Source organism: Mustela nivalis, assembly GCF_964662115.1.
Source record: "Mustela nivalis genome assembly, chromosome: 14".
Classification (NCBI taxonomy): Eukaryota; Metazoa; Chordata; class Mammalia; order Carnivora; family Mustelidae; genus Mustela; species Mustela nivalis.
In genome coordinates, this window is record NC_139033.1 from 88,545,906 (window position 1) to 88,570,289 (window position 24,384).

General features: G+C 43.7%; 1 protein-coding gene across 3 annotated transcripts in view; it reads right to left on the bottom strand.

The window, feature by feature from the left end:
* NF2 (NF2, moesin-ezrin-radixin like (MERLIN) tumor suppressor) overlaps window positions 1-24,384 on the bottom strand; it is a 79,666-nt gene that overhangs the window by 45,300 nt on the left and 9,982 nt on the right. For all 3 annotated transcript variants that reach the window (XM_082698099.1, XM_082698100.1, XM_082698101.1), the window contains exons 2-4: window positions 6,690-6,815; window positions 4,620-4,742; window positions 2,317-2,400 (exon numbers count right to left, since the gene is read on the bottom strand). In XM_082698099.1, the coding sequence (XP_082554225.1) occupies window positions 2,317-2,400; window positions 4,620-4,742; window positions 6,690-6,815 (333 nt within the window). The remainder of the gene's footprint in view (window positions 1-2,316; window positions 2,401-4,619; window positions 4,743-6,689; window positions 6,816-24,384) is intronic.

Below are 24,384 nucleotides of genomic sequence, written 5' to 3' on the forward strand. Positions count from 1 at the left end.
CCACACTTCTAAAGTTCCTTTCTGTTTCAGAAAGGTTGTGGAAGAAAACAAACTGAATATGATGGAAGGAAACCAGTATGGTTTGCTGAAAAGTTTGGATTTATGTGACCCTATAAATGAATTGGAATTTGGTACGAGGCAGTGCGTGCTTCCCAGAGACCTCCCTCACACGCTACACAGGGAGGCAAGAGCCGAGTGCTGAGTTAGGCAACCCGGATGTTAGGGTTCTCATCCTGGCTCCACTCTCACGTTCCATTCTGCTTCAAATCCTGTCCATCAAGAAGTGGGCTATAAATTCCATTAAAAAGGAATTAACATAAAGTATTATGACATTAGACAAATTACTAATCCTTTCTGAGCCTTCAATTCATCTGCAAAACGGGCATAATAGTCTCAAGCTGCGGCTCATGGAAAAGACGACGCTGAGTACAGCACGAAATATTCATGTGTAACACTCTGTAAAACTGTAAAACATTACAGGTGCGTCAGATCATATTAATACTGTAATCAGAGGCACCTTTGTAATATTAACCAACAGTCCTAGAAACCGGAAGCAAGCTATAATAATCTTTTGCAGACTTGAAGCCATAGATTACCTTTATTTGTAAGATCCTGAAAATTTACACCGGAAAAAACAGTTAGAACATCCTCCTCCATATGAACCACATATGCTGTCTGTGAATCACTTTCATCTCTAAATTAGTAGGATCCAAATTAGTAGGGCTTTCCTACAGTGAAATCTGTTTAAGCAAACATCTGCTGGTTCCCTGAAAAGTTTTTTTTTTCCCACAGGTGGCCTTTGAATTTGTGGCCCAAAATCCATGCAAAGGAAATGTAGCCTTTGAGGCTGAAGCCCTTCAAAGAGAGGTAATGTCCTTGAGAGTTTGGGTCTCTTCTCAGCTGGGGAGAAAGCGTGCTAAAAAGGAACTCGGTTCTGGGCCAGGAAGTGCTCGGATTTGATGAGAGTGACAATGACTGCTTCATCACTGTCGGGGCAATACTGATTGAAAGGACACATTTTTCCTGTTATTAATATTCTTAATCAAAGCATAAAAGGAAGCATATGTTTTAGTTGAATCAAGGCCCATTTTCTGTTTTTTCAATTACTCATTTTTCTGGGCAGCAGAAGAGGGGAGGCACAAAACACAATCCCAAAGCCATGAATTCTGCCCTTAGCATTACCCAAGATTGTCCAAATGACCTTGGGCAAATTGCTAAGAGCAGATACTCGCTTTTGTGTCTGTATCTATGACAGAGTCAACAATCCCTCCTCAGGCCTGATGAATACTCAGCAAATATTAGACGAGTCATCAAATCATTGAATTGATTCTGGTGCTTCTGTTAGTCTAACCAGCATGAACAGACTCTTTTTTTCCCCCCAAATGACAGGCCAGTCATTTCCTGGCTTTGATCTGAAATTTTATTAAGCTACCCTAAAGAAGTGGGCTAAGAAGTTAAGAGTGTCTTACTAATTTTTATAACGCCCCAGGGAAATGGCTTTGTGGACACCTCTAACAAAAAAGGAAAATAAAAATGGAAAAGATTATGCAAAATCACAAAAGTAATGAAAGTGCCCCAATTCTGGGGACCTTTCCTTATGCTGCCGTGGGAGACAGGAAGCAGCAGAACCAAATACAAGGGGTACCTGAGGGACGTGAAGCGCCCCTGACTGCCCCTGCAGTTGGTCTTTTTTTTTTTTAACTTTATTTTTTATTTACTTTTATTTTATTTTATTTTATTTTTTGAAGTTGGTTTTATGAAAACAGAGAGGATAAAACACAAGAGCGGTGTGATCCTTCACAACTCCCAATCCGTGGTTACTTCTTCTCTGTGAACAACACCCCGGCAGCTCCACTGGGCTCAGGGCATCAAGGGGCCTGCCGTATCCAGCCAGGCAAGCGCGTCCGTCAGGGACCGATGAAGGAGGGCATTCTCTAGGCATTAGTGTGGTTCCCGCATACAGGGTGGCTGGTCCTCGAAAGATGAGTTTGGGGCCTTTCTGACCTAAAGGTTATAGTGGGGCCCAAACTGGAGACCATAAGTTCATTTTCCCTGGTTAATAAAAAGTCCTGTGACTGTAATTAATCACATGTGCATAATGAGATTACACAGACAGACTTCTCACAAGAATTCTCACAAGATTACACAGAATCTGGGACAGGGATAATGGTTTCCCCCAGCCCACAAGTCCTAAACCTCTCCCTCCTGCAGAAAGTTTCTCTGAAGCCTAGAAAACCCAAAGAAACAAAAGATTCAGTGATTCCCATGACACACATTAATGCCAAGGAGGGAGGCACTTGCCTTCTTCAAGCCTACCTTGGCCTGGACGGCGTAAGAAGCCAGGAGCACAGAAGCCTCAGGAGGGCAGTAGATCTTTTCATCTAGAATCTGCTTCTTTACCTAAAAGGGGCAACAAGGGAGACATGACACTATGTGCGCGGAAGTGAGCTGTGCATGCTGGTCACGGCAGATGGCTGCAGGGTGTTCTAACGAGGGCTGCCAACCCAGCCTGTTAATGATTTTCTGACAAAGGGTACAATTTTTTTTATTGCTGCAGACAGGTTGGGAGTTCAGGAACTGAGAAGTTATTGGTAAGATGACTACGCATAAGAAAAACCCTTATCTCTTCTGTGCCTGATCAAATGCTGAAGAGGAAAAACACTTTTCTGTGGTTAAAACAGAGACTGATCTCCGGACTATGACAGAGGGGAGCTGTGAATTCGGGAAGTGTGAGGAGCATCTCTGGTGGTGATTGTGGCCTTGGCCCCTGCTGAGCGCACACAGCACTGGAGGAAATGGAGTCTACTTTAAAGTCTTAACATAAGAGAAAAGTCAGCAAGGCCACTGAGTTATGACTGCGGGGTGGTGGTGGGGAAGTCTATCACATTCAAAATGCCTGCTCTAAGGAAAAAGGAAGCAATAAAGTTTGATTGATTAAACTTTTAAGTACATGTGAGGTCCAGGAAATATAATTCTTAAGCTATAACGTCGAATTAACATATCTCATTGCATTTAACTTCTTAGAATGGGGCAGCGTGTGATGTTCCAGACACAGAGGCAATGAGAGCCTCATGGCGGGGCGGGGGGCACAGTGAAATAAACACAACAGGAAAGCCAACTTCCTTGTTACAGATGTCAACAGTCACCAGATTCCTAAGAGTAATAAATTTTGCCTTGCTCAGCCACGAAAACACTCCAGTTTTTCAGTATGAGGGAAAATTAAGCCAAAGTCACATGTGGGATGGGCACTGCTTCTAAGGAAGCACTAATAAGAAAACCATCTCTGTAACGCTAGCACATTCTGGGGCCTAGGAGATCATTATGTGGTTTTAGTCAAAGCACTGCAAGTTTCTAACCCCTTGGTTTCTTTGCAAAGGGGGAAAAAAATCCATACTACAGAAAAACTGCAAGGGTATCCTTTTGAAGGAAAATATCAGGGAGAGGGATGTATGCATATATGTGTGTATATGTAAATATATATGCACTTGTGCTTTTTTTTTTTTTTAATTTGACAGACAGAGATCACAAGTAGGCAGAGAGGCAGGCAAAGAGAGAGAGGAAGGAAAGCAGGCTCCCTGCTGAGCAGACCTGAGCCGAAAGCAGAGGCTTTAACCTCTGCTGAGCCACCCAGGCGCCCCACTTGTGCTTTTTTTTTTGCAAAATAAATTATTTGGGGGTTTTACTACCTTTAACTTAATATTTACTGGACGTAATAATCCAAGGCTCAAACTAATTATACGAGGACTCTGTGACAACACACATACATCCACTTTGGGAAGTCATGTAACTTACGCCCCGGGCAGTCTTTTCTGTCACTGACAGCAAGCACCTTTGGGCACACGGGCAGCTCCAGCATCAATCACTACAACTACCCATGAAACCGGAGCAGCGCTCTGATCAAGCAATAAGAACACCAGCAAAACTGACAGGGTTTTCATCCTCCCACTAACGCCCACTCACTGTGCCCCCAACGGCCAACTAGCAGTCTTTGAACCCACAATTACAGAGCTCCGCCTTTCTTCAATTTGGTTGAGCAGTTACTTCTGGAATGCCCACTGGGCACTCGGTGAGCCTTGCCTGTAAGGGGCTTACACTCTAATGAAGGAGCGGGAAACGAATAAGACATTTATAGATAATGAGTGGCATTAAGCACAGTGTTTGAATTTCCACCATGTGTGGGATTAGCCATATGGAGTTAAACTCCAGCTTACTGGCATTGTGAAGTCCTGTTTCAATGACAGCAGATTTCAAACTTTTGGAAGAACTACTCTTTCTAAGACCCTCTCTTTGGACTTCCTTTGTCACTCCCAGGTACTTTCCACTCAGTGACAAGAAAAGAGGAACCATCCTCAAAGATGCTTCTGGTCAGGTACCCCTTCGTACGTCACCACGGTTTTGCCATCTCCTCTGACACCTATCAACATCACTTGAGCATAGCTCTAGCCTGAAGACTCTTCCCCATCACTACGGAACCAAACGGACTGACTTCCCAGAGGCAGAACATCTTCACACCGCAAAGGAGTCTGTGGTCAGCTCTGAGGGAGCCATCCAGGCTGTCCTGGCGACCAGGACTAGGGGAGTTCTCGCAGAATGAGCAGGACTAGCATGCACTTGTGTACCTGCAAGAAGAAGAGATGCTGCGTGATCTCCTGAACCAGCTCCTCCTCTGCATTCTCAGGATAAAATTTGGCCAGGAAGTGAAAAGTGACCGGCTCTTCCTTTGAAACATCATGATCCAGTACCTGCGCGGTTACAGAGCGAAGGAAGAACAAGCTGTGTTGGCACCTGTTCCTCCCCTGCCACCACCAAAGAGCCTTTTACAGGGAGCATATAAACATTTTTCCCTCTCTAAATTCATCACATTTCCCAAAGGTTATGATCTTACGGTTTGAACCATTCACAAAGCCATCTATAACAAGGGGGAATGTTCACCTCCCATGGCGTTTCTGAACCAAATTAATCAATATCCCCGAGGGGTGAGTGTAACTGAGATTATTAAGGCACAGATGTTCTCAAGGCCACAGAGATAGTTAAAAACTAGAAATTTTTAGCTCAAAGGTATTGGGCACTATCTTTTATAGTAGAATGAAGGGTTTTTTAATTTTCTAAACTCATGGAATCTTCCTTTTTTCTTTTTTCTTGCTGCTAACCCCCAATGTTTAGGTCCATATTGGGAGCGAGCTTAGAGATGATGGACCTTATCTTTGTGAAATCCCCTAAACATTAAGTGAGCAACAAAAGACAAACGTGTCCGTGGTGGCAACCCTTTGCTTCAAGGAACCTCTAGAGATGCCCTACGAAATACTTGAGCACAGTCAATAAACCATGCTGCCTTTAATCTTCCAACAACTTCATCCACCCACTGAAAAGCCTGGACCATCTGCTCTCCAGAATGAATTTCATTTCAGGACATAAACATGCCATGTGACAGGCTACAAGGCTCCATTAACATGTGTCATAATTTATTTCCTTTGAGCAGCAAGGTTCCATGGCTCCTGATGCCCCCAATCTAATATCCATTTGGCCAACACTCAGGTATGATTTAAAATTTACTTTGCGAAAGAATCACAAAAACATACAGAAAATTCTGCTGTCTTAGATAGGTAGCTCTTTGTGCCCCTACCCAAATTCTATGGGGCAATGTCCAAGAGACCCACAATAAGCCAGATCTAGGACACGCTCACTGACATTGGCACATGGTGGCACTCTGATGTTCATGATCGTTGGCAATTACCATAGGAAATTTATTATCAGCGGAGAGTCCAACATGAAGATTCAGATTACTGTGTACATATGGAAACACAATTTGAACATTTGAGCTTAGAGTCAAACTTGTAAAAAAAAAAAATAGGAAGCATTCATGGTCTATCATGCCATGCAGCGGTTGATAAAAATCAATTGCTGATGGTACCATTTGGGGTAAGGATTAGACACTGACTTACTTTGAGAGGGGTCTTTTAGTGGCTACTAACAAAAACAAATGGCTCCATTCCCAAATATCTTCCCGGTTAGGTAGGCAGGTAAGTAGGTAAGTGTGCCTCTGTGTGCACATGTGAATCCACACAGACAGCAACAATTCCCTATTCCCAGGCAATATCCATTTTTAAGCCACATTAGAACTGCCAGGAGCTCCAACTTGTCTTTCAAGCCTTAGAAGCCCCAGAGAATAATAAAGAAAAAATGGATAATTTCTTTCTTCACCACAGGAACCAGGGCACTCTCTATTCCTTAGATCATGTGAATGACTAAATTGAGTTGGGCCACAGTATTTCTCAAAGACTTAAAAACATTCCCTAAAGAACATGAGTCCCAAGCAAACCTTTCAAAGATATAAACTATTAAAAAAAAAAAAAAACAGGTTATCATAGTAATTTTTATTCATAAAATCTGACTAGTGGTTCAATAAATTGAACAGCATAAAGCCAGAAGCTTTAGTGATGATGAGTAAAGAAGCCAGGGAGGGCAACAGTTTCCTCCTGGTTGGTTCTGTGGGCCTAGGAGAGTGTGTGAGGAGCAGAAAGCCTGTGGCGTCTCAGGGACCTGTTTTCTACACGACTTACTTCAGGACTTGCCCCCTTCTCTACTGGGTGTTCCTAGTGCCCCATGATGAGCAAAGAAGCTAGGCATATGCTCAGGGAAAAACCGGAGCACACACTAGCCTCACTGATCTCATCAAGTTCCAGCCCAACCTTCTTGTCCATTTTGAGCCAGGCCACGGTGTCCTTGATCGTGTACTGCAGTCCAAAAAACCAAGTTTCCCGAAGCCCCAGAGTCCGGCATACCAAGTCGAAGAGGTCCTTCCCTTTCCACTTCATCTGGAATGTAACAGACCAAAAGGGAGGGTGTTGTAAGCAAAAGTCATAATCCACTTGAGCAAAAACCTTTTTTCTCTGCGCTCCCTGCTCTCAGGTTCCAAAACATGGGGATGACACTAAGACGAGCACAGCAGAATCCCTCAATAATTTTAAAGCTTCCTACACAAACCATGAGTGGGGAAAATACCAATTAGAGCTTAATGGCTTAATCACTGCAAAGCATACACAATACCTCCCTTGGATAGTTCCTTATAGATCTTAATATCCCCAAAGCTGCTAATTTAGGAAAGCTGGTAAATAAGCACCTTCATTTAGGAGAGTCCAGCCTCTTGAGTTAACCCAGGGAGATGGCTAGCTTCTAGGACATTAACTGATTATTTTTTTCAATTGATTAATTGATTTTTTTTTCCCTTTTAAAATCATGACACTGTCCTTTGATAAAAAGCTACCAGGGGGACGCCTGGGTGGCTCAGTTGGTTGGACGACTGCCTTCGGCTCAGGTCATGATCCTGGAGTCCCGGGATCAAGTCCCGCATTGGGCTCCCAGCTCCGTGGGGAGTCTGCTTCTCCCTCTGACCTTCTCCTCGCTCATGCTCTCTCTCACTGTCTCTTAAATAAATAAATAAATAAATAAATCTTTAAAAAAAAAAAAAAAAGGCTACCAGGTTTTTTGTTTTGTTTTAAAGACTAGACTTCCTGCAAGTTTTTTTTTTGTTTTTTTTTTTTTTAAAGCAACAGAGGAGAGGAAATGGTAACTGAAGTCCTAAATCATGCACAAAAAGAACCATTAGCGACCAGTCAGCCGGACCACAGGTCTCTCCTAACCCAATGAAGAACTGAGGCTAAAGGAGAGGGGACTCAGCCACAGTCACACAGAGCAATTTCAGACTCTTGGTATTTAAACTTGGGGATGAAGAGACACCAATATACTGCAGCAAGCTTACCCCATAGCTTCACTTTCAAAAGAACCTAAAGCAAGCCTGCTAAACCCTTTTCTCAGCTTCAAGCTGAGAAAATGGAAAAGCAAGTTCAACATCTCAATAAGAGAGGAAAATGCCCAGCCGTCTTGGTAAATGTTGCCACCTTGTGGTTTCCAAGTTCAATCACGCAGGATGTTCCCACACTAGACCCAGGCTTGCCCCTGAGCCCCCAGCTCCATTCCCAACCCCTCCATCTGGTGGACATTCAGATACACACCAGCTGCAGCTGTGAGCACATGAGACACATCCCAGAGATGGAGGTCACAGAAAGAATAATTTGGGGATTCAAATGCAAAGTCGCCAGACACCGGAAGGGCAAGACCACTTGGGTGCAAAAGCATCTCTCCTTCTGCCCTCATTAGAAATCTCCCAATGTCCTGGCACACGGAAGATGCATAATGAAAAGGACTGGGAGAAAATCTAGGGGTTAGAGACAGGTTATAAAAGCAAAAGGAATAAGTAAGTTAGACCTCTGATACCAGATTGACTTTTGCCAAAACCTGATTGTACAGATTTTTCAAGTAGGCCTTCTATTTTTAATATATATGAATGAACAGTGTCTTCTTTATGAGGTACTCAACAGGAAAGCCCATCCCTTCTCTGTGTTTACAAAGAGCAAAGTAGCAAGAGAGATGGAAGGGCACCAAAACCGCAGCAGACAAGTGGCTGAGATATGAATTGGCTTTTGTCCTTCACTGGGGCCATTTCTACTGTCTGCCCTTCCAGCTCCGCCCCATCAGCTCCCGTGACTTCAGTGAGGCCCCTGGAACACTATAAAGGTTGAGGTCTTTAGAAATGATTTTGAGTAGAATAAAATAAAATAACAAGTTCTATGTATTAAAAAAAAAAAAAAAAGATCTGCAAGGCTACGTAATGTTGGCACACCCATTTCTCCAGTTTGATAACAGCCCAAAGGGTTTTTTAATTCACGGCAGGTTTTAGTACCTACAGGCAGACTTCACTGAAGAAATGTTACTTTGGAAAACTAGAAGCTTCGGGACGCTGATTATCCTCTTGTCTCTATTTTAAGCCAGTACATAGTACATAAATTATAAATGACTACCTTTCTACAAGATAATGTAGCGCTAAAGAACAGACATTAACTTGGAGAAGTTGAACACCCAAGGGCCAGGAAGCTCATGGCGTCGATTCCCAGGCTGCCATAACTCACAGCCACAGTGGGGCCCAAGCTCGGCCATGGAGGGGCTGTCTGCAAGCAGGACGGACACTGCATCTCAATCAAGGCTTCAAAGAGGATGAGTGAGTGAATTTCTTGACATTGGGGGAGTTTAAATTCTCAAGCATAGTATCATATGAATGCAGTTTTCCTGTATTCCTTTCTACTTCTTTGTTTTTAAAATGCAAAACAATCCCTGCCAAATGCAAACAGACAAAGTCTTTGTTCTCAAGAAGCTTCCAATACTGGGGGGGGGGGGGGGGATTCTCCCACCAATTCAGAATGCCCTATTTAGATTCTTAACTTTGACTCTAAGGATCACAGAATGTCAGAGTCAGATGTGACAGCCAGAGTAATTACCTACTGTTAGACCCTTCCCTTTAATTATAAATAAGGAAACTGAGTCACAGGTTCTTTGGCAGCTTTCTGAGTCAGACACTGGTCTTCTCCCTGGTGATCTAAGGTGGGCAACCCCTCAGTTCCTCAGTGGCCTCTCTGCCTGCTCTGAAGGCTTCCATTTGTCTGGCTCTCCACCAGCACTTCCCAACCACCTTTTCCAGTAAGAAACTCATGTTGTAAACTCTTCTCCTGCCCTGAAACCAAACCCATTCTTGGAAGAGCCAGATACTGCTTCTTTACAGCTCAATATGAATTAAAACCTCAGCTATCTCTTACTCTTTCAATAAGCACTACAGAGCCCGTCCTCTGTGCCCAGCAATGCCAGACACGGAGAATGCAAAATGTTGGACTCATGGTCCCTGGGAGACACAAGGAAGGACACTTAAGTGAGAAAAGGTGTTAGAGAACAAGTGAGAGCTAGACGAAGGAGGGAAGGAAAGAACTCTAAAAAAGAAAATCATGATATCTACAGGGAAATTCAAGTCATCTGATAGAGCTGAGACAGACAGCCTGAACTCAACATGGGGTGTGGTGGGAATTCGGTGCCATGTGGGGCCAGGTGGCTCGCCATGGAGTCCTTGAAGACTCTTGGGAAGAGAGGTGATGGGATCAGATCAGCGTTCTGGAATGTGCCTCCATCAACAAGGCAGAGAATGGGTTGGAGGAAAGGAGCCTAGAATCAAGAAAAGAAAAAACAGAGGCCAACTCTGCCTGGATGAAGGAAGTGGGAGAGAGGGAAGACAGACTGAGCACTGGAAAGGAGGGAGTCGCCGAGCTGACTCCTGAGTGCCGGTGGGGACTGAGGGAACAAGAATGACGAGTGACACCTGCATTTCTGGCTTGAGCATGAGAGATGGCAAACAGGAGGAACTACATGTTTCAGGGGGAATAGATAAGCAACCAAGTGTTAGGTTAAGTTAAAGTGCTGGAGGAAACCAGGTAGCAATGTGCTAAAGACTTTTGATTGTAACTCTTATTAGCTCTACTTATAAAAGAAGATGCTCTATCATTAAGTAATTACAAAGTTTTTCTTTTGGGTTAAATCTAACCTCCAACATGTTGTGTAACTACATGAGCTTCTACTTTTCAATATGTCCTTCCCCAAGTGTATGAGGTTTGCTTAGTCCTCCTAATTTGGGCTTCTCCTTCTTCACAAACAAGAACCACTGGTCACAGTTACTTTAGGTGGTTCCCATGACACTCTGTGAAGAGAGGTCCTAGGTTGTGAATGGGCTTCTCTGGTGCCCGCTGACTCACCAGAATGTGACCGTGCCTGTCTTTACAGTTTTATCAGTGACCCCCTGCACTGTGCTGATGCTGTAACATGATCTGAATATCTCCTAAGATTGTAGGCGCCTCAGAGCAAGAGGGACATCGGTCATCCTCTGTTGCCCACAGCACCCAGCTGATTTTGTATATACAAGACACAGCAACCAACGACCATCCAACAGAAGACTTGTCTAATTCAAAAACCCAAAGCTCAAAAACTTAAAGCAAAAATTAGCCCCCATAAGGGACACCTGGGTGACTTAGTCAGTTAGGTGTCCGACTCTTGATTTCGGCTCAGGTCTTGATCCCAGGGTCATGAGACTGAGCCCCACATTGGGCTCCACACTGGGCATGAACCTGCTGAGGATTCTCTTTCTCCCTCTCCCTTTGCCCCTCCCTGGTTCCCCTCCCTCACAGCTCACACACGCTCTAGGCCTCTCAAAAAAATAATCTGGAGCACCTGAGTGGCTCAGTAGGTAAAGCATCACCTTTGGCTCAGGTCATGATCCCAGGGTCCTGGAATCAAGCCACACAATGGGCTTCCTCCTCAGTGGGAAGCCTCCTTCTCCCTCTGCTCTTCCCCCTGCTTCTGCTCTTTCTCTCTCTGTCAAATACATAAAATCCTTTTTTAAAAAAATGATTTTTTAAAAATCCTTCAAGAAATACTTGGTGAACACAGATTGTGTCTAAGCACCACCCAAGGTACAGGAGATAGAGAAAGAAGACAGTCTCTGCTCTTACAGAATAGGACTAGAGCATGAGTCAATCAGGAACAGATAATCACCTCCCTCACCCTACACACAATAATCAACTCCAGTTATGAGAGCCAAACAGGGACCCTCAGAGGGTGTAGGGACCCCTGAGAAAGAACCCTCTATCCTGGAGGGGTGGGAAATGGTATCTAAATCAACTATCACGGTAGGAGAGAAGCATCAAGTGAACACTGGGCTTGGGGAAGGAGCGAGCCGGGTAGTGTGTTCCAGGCACAGGGAATAGCATATGCAAAAGTCTAGAGGCAAAAAGCTCAGATGAGGGCACCTGGCTGGCTCAGTCAGTGGAGCATGTGATTCTTCATCTCAGGGTCGTGAGTTCTAGCCCCACACTGGGTGTAGAGATCACCTAAATGAACTTAAAAAAAAAAAAAAAAAGTGGGGGGGCATCTGGGTGGCTCAGTGGGTTAAGCCTCTGCCTTCCGCTCAGGTCATGATCTCAGGGTCCTGGGATTGAGCCCCACATCGGGCTCTTTGCTCAGTGGGAAGCCTGCTTCCTCCTCTCTCTCTGCCTGCCTCTCTGCCTACTTGTGATATCTCTCTGTCAAATACATAAATAAAATCTTTAATTAAAAAAAAAGAAACAGCTTAGATGATCCTTGTAGGAAATGAAAGCATTTATAGTTCAGTTTGACTGGAGAACACTGCTGTACTTCTAAAAAGACCAAAAGTACCACCTAAAACCAATTCTTTGTCAAAAAACTCCACCTCTTGTTCTAACCACAGAAAGTGGTTACCTACCAAAAAGTTATTCAGGTGACTGTTTTCTCCTTTTTTTCTTCCAAAGGATGGAATATAACCATATCTAGATATTCTAGATACACGGGAGAGAAGTGAAATCATTACTAAGATGGCTGCCTCTGTCTACTAGGGTTTAATTCTTTCCAGGAGCCGGTCTAAGAGGCAAAGACAGGCGATAGTTACCTAACATCAGTATGAATCTCAGCGCTGTCACTGTGTGACCTTGGGCAAGTTATTGAATTTCCTTGTGCTTCGCAACGGGGCTGATAAACAGACCCTGTCTTAGCAGACTGATCTAAGGATTAAGTGCATTAATATATTTTAGAAGCCTAAATGCTTTAGTAAATATAGTGCCCAGCCCATGGCAAATACTCAATAAAGGCTGGTTATTATTCACTCTAAGCCCTCCTCCTCTCCTTACATTCTCAAGTGGTGCCGTGTCAAGCCTCCCGGTCCTGTTTCACTCCAGGGATGATGGATGACAGATCAGAAAGGGCACCATCAATTCTCATCGAGCTACCCATGCTATCACTCATTTGACAAACATTTATTGAGCACCCACTACGTCCTAGTCATTGTGCTCGGCACAAGAGATAAATGACAAGACACTGTCCCCATTCATGTCTGACAGGGAAGAAAGGTAGGTAAATGAATAACGAAAACGCACCCTGGGAAATGCTAACAGAACAGGGAACACAGTTCGAGCCTGAGGGATGGGGGTCAGGGGCTTCACAGAGGGGACACTGTCTGAGCTGGGTCTGGGGAGCCAGGCAGTAGCTGGTACCCTGGTGAAGGGGCTAAAGAAAGGGAAGTCATGCCAGCTGGAGGGAACAGCATGTCTGCCACTCAGGTCCAAGCTGTTGCAAAGTGAAGGAATGTTCTTTGCACTTTTCTGGTATCTGATGAGCAGCCTAATTACGCTATCTGCAGTACTGAATGTTCAATGCGGTACTGAACATGCTTCTGCCCGATGCATGTGACGCTTCGGACTCCACAAGTTGATGGCGAACTACGCTGCTCGGTCCCCGTTCTGAACAACCATGCATCCCGTAACAATACCCGCCAGGTCTCTAAGGAGCTATGGCCAGGGGGATGAGGCTCATGTTTATTTTGTTACTAAAATATTTCCTTACCTGATACCTTTTAGCCCATAAGCCTTTCGGGATTTGCACTTAACACTACTTAAAGGTCTTCTGCCAAAAACAGAACAGCTCCTGGGTCTATTAAGTGTTCACTGAGGCCCACGTCTCCACCTGGCCAGAGTGTTTGAACTGCTCCACACACACCAACACTGCTCCCCTCTCAGCCCCTGAAGAGCAGGGACGCTCACAGGCTGGTGATCATTTTGCCGACAGAAAGAGAGAGACAGCAGGACTGAGAAAGGCGATCTGCAGGGAGAAGAGCAGGGAGGAGCGCAAATCTGGACTCCACAGTGTGTCAGCTCCAGCTCCGTGGGCCTCGTCCTCAAGGTGCCCTTCAAGCCGGAGGGGGCTAATGGTAGTGAGCCTGGAAGTACAAGGCTTCTCACTTTGTGCCTCTGCTCTCCCATTACTTTAACAGGCTGCAGTGCTATTTCATAGATATATACTTGTGCCTGTATCAGAGATAGATGCGTATGAACTTTATAAACAGGACTAAGTGCTATCAGCTTGTTATTTTTCGTAGGGGCTGGATTTATGAGCTTTACCCAAAGTGAAGTGCTTATAATTTATCAACCTAGAATGTTTTAAGTAAATAGCACTAAGCACTCACCCTCTGCAGCAGGGAACAGAGAGCTTTTCTGCTGTAGGAAGCAACTGGCATCAATAAACTACAGTGCTGATTGGGGTCTATTACCCCAGGAAATGTTATGAATAGCAACCACAACGGTCGTCTTACAGTTGGCCAGGTTTGAACACACAGCCCTAAAATTTCTTTCTTTTGAGCCTTCACACTGCATTCTCCCACTCCTTTCTCTGGGCCATGCAGCCATCAACAATCAAATCCCTCTCCTTCTTAGGGATAGAACCAGGGAGGGTCAACAGGAAACCAGCCAGCCACATGGTGGGAAAAGGCCATGGCTGAACAACACGATTAAACGACAACTTTTTTGAAGAAAGAGAATCGAATTTGGCCGCCATATGTGAAATGCCCGAGAATTAGGCCACAGAGAAACTTCGACTTTACAGAGAAGACTCAGATCTGGGAAAAGCTACAGAGAAACAATACTCCATTTCATAGAGGTCTGGGGGACTACATATTTTGGCCACACAAAGAATGCTATTCGATTAGCTATCTATTACACAAAAGATGAAAGAGAACAACAGACCAGACAAACCCAGCATTTACTTCTTAGGGTTTAGCTCACAAGCTGCCCTAGTATTTGCCATAAAAACTGTAAAGAGGCTGGCCCCCTTACATATAGAGTGATGAAGGAACTGGGTCTCTCTGTGCTCAGGATATGTGCCACGTGTCTACCACTTTCAGAAACAGAAAACCAAGGATGACTGTGATTTCCCCTCTCAATATTTATCCCTGACCGACTTCTGCAGTCATGACTAGCCTACAAGAACTGGTTTATAAAAGTCTAGAAAACTTAAGATGTTACCCTAAAACAACTTTTATTTAACCATTTTGGAGGGAAAAAAACCTAGATGACAAATACTTCTATTTATAAGATAAACAAAATGGAAAAAGTTACAAAAAGGATTCTGCTATGCAGTAAGTGAATGAGGAGCTCCATTAACATCTATTCTGGTTAATCAATGAGGATAAAAAAGTGTAGTAATGCAGAGGTAAAACCGACAGGACCCATTTCAGGATGTGGTATCATTACACTACAGAAGCGGGTTCTTGTGTTTCATGAGCTGAAATTGCAAAACTATCAAGTCATGTCTTGGCACAAGTAAAGGATATCCCAAGCCTAATCAGCCATTATTTCCCAACACAAGGGAAAGGGGGATCCTCCAAAAAAGAGACTAATTTCTTTGCTCTATCAATCACAACCCCTACATCCCTCATCTAAATCCGAGCAAAAACCTCTTTGCAAAAAACCCCACCTCCAATCTCTTGCCTGTCAGTTTCTGTCTTAACCCCAGCCAGTAAATTTCCTCTCCCAGTCCTTAAATCATCTGCTGTTTGCCAAATCCATTTAAATTAATGGTTTCAAGGCCCTCCACCAATTACTTCCTCCCTGCAACCAATTACCCTGCTTGTTAAAACCCAGCCTGTGCCCTCCCCAGTCAGCAGACCTACGTGCTTCCATTTATCCAGAACCAGATTCTTCTAAAGTCCATCCCTCACCTCACTACTGTCCCCTCCCCCATCCAACTCCAGATAAGAGAGTCAGTATGTACTTTACATACACAGAAAAAGGAGGTGTTTGTCTTTCCCCAAGGTTCCTGTCTTTCCTCCAGTCTTACAGGTCACAAACTCCTTGAAGGCAAGGGTTACTACGCACACATCACACAGACACACACACTTTAGGTCTCCCAGAACCCAAGCAGGTGCGGCATAACCTGTGGCCACCCTGTGCATGCTTCCGGTTGCCTGATGATGTTGATGGTGATGATGATGATGATGACCAGATGAGGCTTCTGAGGGGAACAGTCTTCTAAGTCATGATTGTAATGAAGAAGCAAGAAATTTATGACACTCCGTGTTAAAATTCAAACTGCAGAATTGGGCCTTAAGGTATGTATTTTCCCCCCTTTGGTGACACATACTAATTTCTTCTCTCTAAAAATTCCTTGGCAAGGAAATCCAAATCTCAGAGAACCAACCAAGAAAAATTTCCACAGAACCAAAGAAACGAGTAAGAAACAAGTCACAGACCCTTGGGAAGCCACAAAATGGAGGTTTTAAACCCTCAGTCTTTTGAAACTAAATGAATGATAGTTTTCTAGGGGAAAAAAGAAGTCCTTATTTTTGTAGCTTCTGGCATGTTTCCTGCTACAGTGGAGAGAGGTTATGTGAGCAGCAGTGAACCTAGAGAATGGATCTGGATCCTAAACTCCCTCCCTTTACCACACACACAAGCCCATATATAATCCTGAGTGAGCCACACAACTCCACTGGGCTTCGGTTTCTTCTTCTGTCAATTTCTTATGCCCCATGCAAGGCCCCAATTCTATGATGTTATGAAAAAAGATGAGGCATTTCAAAGTCAGCTGACAGATGACAGAGCGAAAAGAAACAATACAGTTATAGTGTTATAAAAGCAATACAGTCCCCCAAAAGCCAAGGAGACAATCTCTATCTTTGGAATTTAGCTCACAACATGAGAGCAATCACAGCCTTGTCAAATAGCTACAAAACCCCCAAACCTGCTGTGTTGGGAAAGTCACTTAACCTCTCCGGGTCTCAGCTTCCACAGTCATCAAGTGGTCTTGGAGGATTAACACCCTCTGAGTCTATGAGCTCGAGATGGTTTTGTATAAACCATGTGGCACTTTGTCCACTGCTGTAATAATTTTCTGGGGGCTTTTTTTTGTGGTTTTTTTTTTTTAGATTTTCTTCATTTATTTGAGAGAGAGCAAGCGAGAAAGCATAAGCAGGGGAATGGCAGTGGGGAGGGAGAAACAAACTCCCAGCTGAGCAGGGAGCCCTCAATGTGGGGCTGGATCCCAGGAGAGGATGCTTAACCAACCAAGCCACCCAGGCGCCCCAATACTTTACTTTTAATTCTGTAACATTCCATTCTGTATCTTAAAGTCATTTCAGGCATGTAAATGACACTTGACACTTAATTTATGTGTGCTTTCTATGTGCTTTTTCCTTACTTAGGTCCTACTATTGCTGCTGTGTTTCTTACTCATAATAATCAAGAGCTGACTATATTAAGAATAAACTCTCTAATGTAACAAAAGTGGTCATTGTAATGCTGCTGAAAAATAACCTTCTTTTTTAGCACCTAGCACCCTGCTGATATTCAGCAAATATCAACAATCACAAATGTTGAAATACTGAGAATAATTCCGCAGAGAGCTACAAATAGGAAACAATCGTAGATTCAATGCAGGTAGACACAGAGCTAAATTTTAAATGTCTAAATAGGTAAAACCAACAGACCGAAATAAAACCCATGATAAAGTATCAACCAATTGATTAACTCCTCCTGCCCTGGACATCACAAAAATTACAGTCTATATTTAAAAGAACATTCTTTCAAAAAACTTCCCACCAAAACAGAGCTAGAGCATTAATCCATTCATGCAAACAGGCTCATGAAGAACCCCAGCTCTAGCCTGGAAAGAAATTTTTTAAAAAGATTTTATTTATTTGACAGAGATCACAAGTAGGCAGAGAGGCAGGAAGAGAGGGGATGAGGGAAGCAGACTCCCCCCTGAGCTGAAAGCCCAATGAGGGGCTGATCCCAGGACCCCAGGATTACAACCTGAGCCAAAGGCAGAGACTTTAACCCACTGAGCCACCCAGGTGCCCCTGGAAAGAAATTTTAAACATTTGGGTTCCATCTCTAGGTTGACTTTTTAATTCCATTTCATAGTCATTGGCGATGTTGACACTGGTGTAACAACGCTGGAAGGATTAGGTATGAGTGCACAGGGCTGGTAAACATGTCTGCAAATGGATGAGAACTACTGTGAGTTGTAAATTTCTTTAATACATTTATGAGACCTTTTTTTTTTAAGACTTTTATTTATTTGACAGAGGGAGACACAGCAAGAGAGGAAACACAAGCAGGAGTGGGAGAGGGAGAAGCAGGCTCTCCGCTGAGCAGGAAGCCCGATGTGGGGCTTGATCCCAGGACTCTGGGATCATGACTCTGGGACTCAAAATGATGACTCAAAGTCCAGGACTCTAGGATCATGACCTGAGCCAAAGGCAGACACTTAACTGACTGAACCACTCAGGAGCCCCTCTGAGACTCTTTTTTAATCTCCAGTCAATCGCCAATCAATACACTAGATAAAGAAACTGTTGCTGAATTTAAAACTTTAGATCAGTTCAGATAAGTTTAATAATGACTCTGGGCTTTGGTTTTAAGTTTTACCTGAAAGTCAAATGATCAAAACAACTACAACTAGGAGATTAAAACTGGCAAGGTGGATGGGGAAACTGTAAGTAACGTAACTCACTAACAGAGAACTTTTGGAAATTTCCAACGCTCAGTCCAAATTTGGCAAAGAAGGAAAAAGTCGGATGGTAGTGAGGGCTGGAAGAGGAAAAGGACCCAGTGACTTTATAATGTGCTCTGACCCCACCTAGTGGCGATTGGAGTGATTTCTAACACCTTCAGTCTCCGCACTAGTGACTGAAGACTTGATTCGAGATTTTTTTCCTCCTGAAGTCAGCACTAGTTTGGTAATAAATTTTTACGTGCTAAAAATGTACTAAAACATGTGGATTTAGAATCTAAATTAAACAAAGCATAGACAGGAGGATGGAACACATCATCCTGTAACAAACCAGAGAAGCCTCATCACCAGCTGGCTAAAAAGATTAGCAGCTCTGAGAAAACTCAATTCTGGGTTTTTAAGACCTCAAATGCCTTTAACTTCTAAAATTGAAAATAAACAAGCACCAAAAATGTTCTTGGACAAGAATGCAAAACTAGCAGGAATAACTGGAAAAGTCATTAGAAACAAAAAAAGGGGGGGGGGGGAATTGACACACTGGGGACAAAAGAACAGGGAGTAAAAATGGCAGAAGAGAATCCTGCTATCACAGTGGATATCAAGCTAGACAGAGATCAATTACAAATAAATCTTTAAACAGAAATATGGTGTCAGGGGCGCCTGGGTGGCTCAGTGGGTTAAGGCCTCTGCTTTCAGCTTGGGTCATGATCCCAGGGTTCTGAGATCGAGCCCCACATCGGGCTCTCTGCTAGGCAGGGAGCCTGCTTTCCTTCCTCTCTCTCTGCCTGCCTCTCTGCCTACTTGTGATCTCTGTCTGTCAAATAAATAAATAAAATCTTTTAAAAAATAATAATAAAATAAAATCTTAAAAAAAAAAGAAATATGGTGTCAGATACAGTTTATAATTAGAGTCGAAGAGTCTACAATTGCAAAGGCATGGATAATCTGAAAAAGATTCAAAGAAAATGAAGATGATTAAAGGAGAAAATTTAGGGGCGCCTGGGTGGCTCAGTGGGTTAAGCCTCTGCCTTCGGCTTGGGTATGGTCTCAGGGTCCTGGGATGGAGCCCTGTACTGGGCTCTCTACTCTGCGGGGAGCCAGCTTCCCGACCCTCCCCCTGCCTGCTGCTCTGCCTACTTGTGATCTCTCTCTCTCTGTCAAATTAATAAATAAAATCTTTAAAAATAATAGTAAAAATTAAAAATAAAGGAGAAAATTCAGAGTGCCTTTTAACATGAGAGCCTTCCGCTTTACTCCCACACTCCCATCTCATGATAACATGAGAAGCTAGTATTTACCAAGAGCTTCCTAGACTCAGGCCCTGGGATAAGTGCCCATAAAGGTCCACCTCATTCATTCACACTTTAAACAATCCTATATGAAAAATGGTATTTTTCTCGTTTTATAGATGTGGCAACTGAGGCTTAGAGAAGTAAGTCCAAGATCACTCAGACAGCAGGTGGCAGTGGTAGGACTTAAACTCAAACCAACATACCCCTTCTATTGGGATGCCAGCTCTTGTTCCCTAAGCAATATCCTTCCTGTCCTCCAGCAGATTTTTCTCACACCTACATGCTCAAATCCTGAGATGGTTTCCTACTAAGAAGGAAATATGAAAGGGGGAGTTGTGCAATGAGCTTCTTCCGCCCAGATCACCTAAAATAGGATGCTAAAGCAGAGGGCCTTTGGAAATCAAGTTCTTTCCTCTCATTTTTCAGACTAGGAACTGAGGCCTAGAGTTGGGGGAAAGAAGAGACATGGCCAAGATCACACAGAGGAGCTCTGCCTAGAAGCTAGGGGTTGTTCAAATACCAGTTCAGGGCTCTCAACGGGTTTATACAAGTAACATCCTGATTACACACCCAGACCAGATACAGGAAGTGTGCTGACCTCCTGAGCACTATGCTGGGCTAGGCTTGACTGAAAAATTGCCTCCTGCTTGGCTGGCCTTGAGGCCTGAGGACCGGCTCTAGACCTTGGTACCGCCTGAATCTGGGGCCTAGAGTTCCCCTACTCATTCTTTGTCACAGAAGGCCCTGATCCCTGGCCTCATCCTCCTAGTGCCCAGGCCTTTGGATTCAGTCCAGTTTTGTCCCAGGCCCTAGCTAGTTCAGGTTTTGGCGTGACACCTGGCCCAGAATGTTTGTCTTCTAATTGGGCTCTTTGTTTCTAAACTCTTCCCATTCCCACCCCCAAACATTTCAAGTCAATCTGCATGGAGACCACTTTAAATCACCATGATCACTATGGAAATCTGGGACCTTCCCTCTTAAATATCTTTCTGTGTGCCGGAATGCCTTAAATATTGGCTATTCTAAACCTGAACTGAAGCAGGGGGTGGGGGAAAAGGAGGTGGATTTCAAAGTTAAATAACTTTTCAAAACACATAAAAGGTCTCAGAATAGAGAGGTTAACCAATTGCTATTTATGTGCACACACCAAATTTAAAAAAATATCAGGCTGAATAATAGGGAAGAATATTTGGACCACAAAGCTTATTAAATATGCAACCAGATAATACTGAACTGTTGCAAAAGAAGGTCAAAGGCAAGGAATTTTAAGCCAAAGGCAAGGAATTGCAAACAGGATCATGGCAAGTGAAAAGGATTCACTTATGGAAAGTGTCCATCTGATTCAAAGGAAAACCAGACACTGATCCAATGCAACAGAGGTCATCAGTAACATCATCCACTGGCCAAAATTTAAGTCCACTGGCAAGTTCACAAAATGTTTTGAAATGGTATCTTATGGCAAATGCAAAAAAAAACAAATAATAATGCCATAGACAAATGATTGAGTTAGAAAGTCTAAGTACTTTACCAACGACTCAGTTTTAATCCCTGTAACAATCCCTTGCAGGAAGAATTATTATGCTCCCCATTTTACAGATGAGGAAACAGGCATCTGAAGAGGATTAAGGAACCTGTCTAAGGTCATTGAGCTGGTTAGGGCAGAGCCAAGGATCAGGCTCCTGAGACCAAGCTCTCCCCAGATGCTCATAACCTCCAGGCTGTGCTGCCTGTCTGTCAGAGTCCAGACAAGTAAACTGGAACTTGAGCTAAGACCTCTCCAACTAGGGCGCCTGGGTGGCTCAGTCATTAAGCATCTCTCAGGTCATGATCCCAGGGTCCTGGGATCAAGCCCCGCATCGGGCTCTCTGCTCAGTGGAGAGCATACTACTCCCTCTCCTACTCCCCCTGCTTTGTTCCCTCTCTCGCTGTGTTTTTCTCTGTCAAATAAATAAAAACCTTAAAAAAAAAAAAAAGACCTCTCTAACTGACTTGAAAACTTCGTTGTGAGGTTCAAATAAGCACTGGTCATTAGTGAGATTCTCCCGCTGCTGTCTAACAGTCCCTGTCCTCTTCTTTCTCTTTCAGAATAGACAGTGGCTCTGCGGGGACTTTAAGCAAGCTATGTACCCTGCTGGAGTCTCCAATTCCCACTCTGAAAATGAAGCCAATGACAAGACCTCCATCCTAAGTAGGTCTTGATCACTGCTACGTCCACACGGGTACTCAGTAAATATCTGTTGAATGAATAAGTGAACGAGTCTCTGTTGTATCAAATGAGATAGTATATGTAAAGCATTTAGCATGGGACCTGGCACACAGTAACTGTTACTCCCTAGCCCTTCCTCCTACAAAAGAGCAGACATGGGGACCAGCAGATGGCAGCACCAGCCAGTGTATGTCCAGCTTCCTTCTATCTTCACCAGCACAACTATATCCAGCATTCACCTGACTGCCCATGTCCCATATCCGCAGACCCAGGCCATCTGCGGGCATGCAAAAACCCCATGGGAGAATACGGATAAGGCAGAAACAATCTTTCTTCTGAAATAAGAAAAAAGGTTTCTCGGGGAACCTGGGTGGCTCAGTGGGTTGAGCCTCTGCCTTCAGCTCAGGTCATGATCTCAGGGTCCTGGGATCTAGCCCCCCATCAGGCTCTCTGCTCAGCAGGGAGCCTGCTTCCTCCTCTCTCTCTGCCTGCCTCTCTGCCTACTTGTGATCTCTGTCAAGTAAATAAATAAATAAAATCTAAAAAAAAAAAAAAGAAAAGAAAAGAAAAAAAGGTTTCTCAGTGCCCTCATATGGAGTCCCATTACTATACACAACTAGCAATGAAATGACCACCACTGCCCTCCAGAAGTCTGCATCCTTAGAAGGGAAGCATCTGCCTAAATCTTCAAGTGTCTGGGTTGTAACATCTAACTGAAAATACCAGGGTCGTTCTTTCTGTTTTCCCCTTTCAAAGGTTTCTACTTTTTGTCCACTTGTATGTTGGAATGATCTGTAATGCTGGTATTTAATCCAGTCATATTCCCACTTGGGTATGTGAAAACATTTGGGATGTCAACCAACAGAAGAAGGAGGCTTTGTTTCCAATATAAGATGGTATTAGAATCTCTCACAACTCAATTCGGAGAGCTTTTTCATATTTGGCTCTTCTTACTGATAGATTGAATTATTAGAGTAAAATTCCAGCCTAGATAAGAAATAACATAACCGTTTAGCCTCCTGGCAAATTACGTTCAGCACCCACTTTCTCAAAATGACAAATATCAAATCTCTCAAGTGGAAAAATCCTCTGAAACAACAAGCCAACTGTGCAATGCAGCAAGTAGTGCAAGAAAGAGATTTATTCCCTATCTCTGCAGCAAAAAAGTCTGAACTTATTAGCATAAGGTAACATGATTCATATGTTAACTACCACTGATTCTGAAATTGAATCCTTAGACCATCACCTACCCTTGACCTCAAAAAAGTCAAGAATTCATCAAATAACATCTCTCCTCTTTTTTTTTTCCAAATGCATCTGTCATCTCCTTGCATTAGTACCTTCCTCAGTTAATATACAACATAAAACTAGCAAGAGAGAAAGACTGATAGTTTCTTAGAGCTCTATGCTCATAAATCAAACTACTGTTACTGGCTTTTTTTTTTTTTTTTTTTTTAGATTTTATTTATTTGACAGAGAGAGAGAGAGAGAGATCATAAGTAGGCAGAGAGGCAGGCAGAGAGAGGGGGGAAGCAAGCTCCCCGCTGAGCAGAGAGCTGATGCGGGGCTCCATCCCAGGACCCTGAGATCATGACCCTAGCCAAAGGCAGAGGCCTAACCCACTGAGCCACCCAGGTGTCCCTACTGTTACTTTTTAAACAGAATATTTGAACATACTCATTTACAAACAGGTATTTACACTGAAAAGTCACTGAAATGCAACGGCTTGACAAATCATAACAGGGCAGTAACCATGGTGACCTGAGCTGCCTCCTACTTTTAGCCAACTATAGTCCCTTCTAGTTCTTACTTTCTGCCTGGCACTATGCATTCCATGAATCCTTATAAAATCTTGCAAGGCCAAATAAATAAATAAAACAAAAATTGGCAGGGTCAGTATTACTAGTTCCATTTTACTGACATGGAAACTGAGGTCCAAAGAGCTTAGGTATCTTATCTAAGCCAGGAGTAGGTTAGCTGGAATTCAAGCCCAGACCTATTTTATTTCAAAGCCTATACACTTTCCACTAATGCTTTGCTACTCAAGGGGTGGTCCCTAAATCAGCAGCCCTGGCATCATTTGAGAATGTGTTAGAAATGCAGAATTCTCAGTCATACTATAGAAGTACAGAGTCAGAATTCTCATTTTATCAAGATCCCAGGTCATTTACTGGCACATTTAAGTTTGACAGACTCTAAGCTATACCATTCTGACTCTCTAAATATCACTACTCTTACCTTCTTCTATAGATTAGTGGTTCTCAACACGGTGGCAGGGAGAGGGGGAGAAGGAAGGGTACTCCTCCCCCCCAGGGACACTTGATGATGTCTAAAGACATTTTTGGTTGTCTCAGCTGGGAGGGTGGGGAGGTGCTACTGGCATCTAGCGGTGCTTCTAAACATCCTACAGGGCACAGGACAGCTGCGGCCCTGACAAAGAATTATTCAGCCAAAATATCAATAGTGTCAAGGTTGAGGGGTGCCTGGGTGGCTCAGTGGGTTAAAGCCTCTGCCTTCGGTTCAGGTCATGATCTCAGGGTCCTGGGATCGAGCCCCGAATCAGGCTCTCTGCTCATCAGGGAGCCTGCTTTCTTCTCTCTCTGCCTGCCTCTCTGCCTACTTGTGATCTCTGTCTCTGTCAAAAAATAAATAAATAAA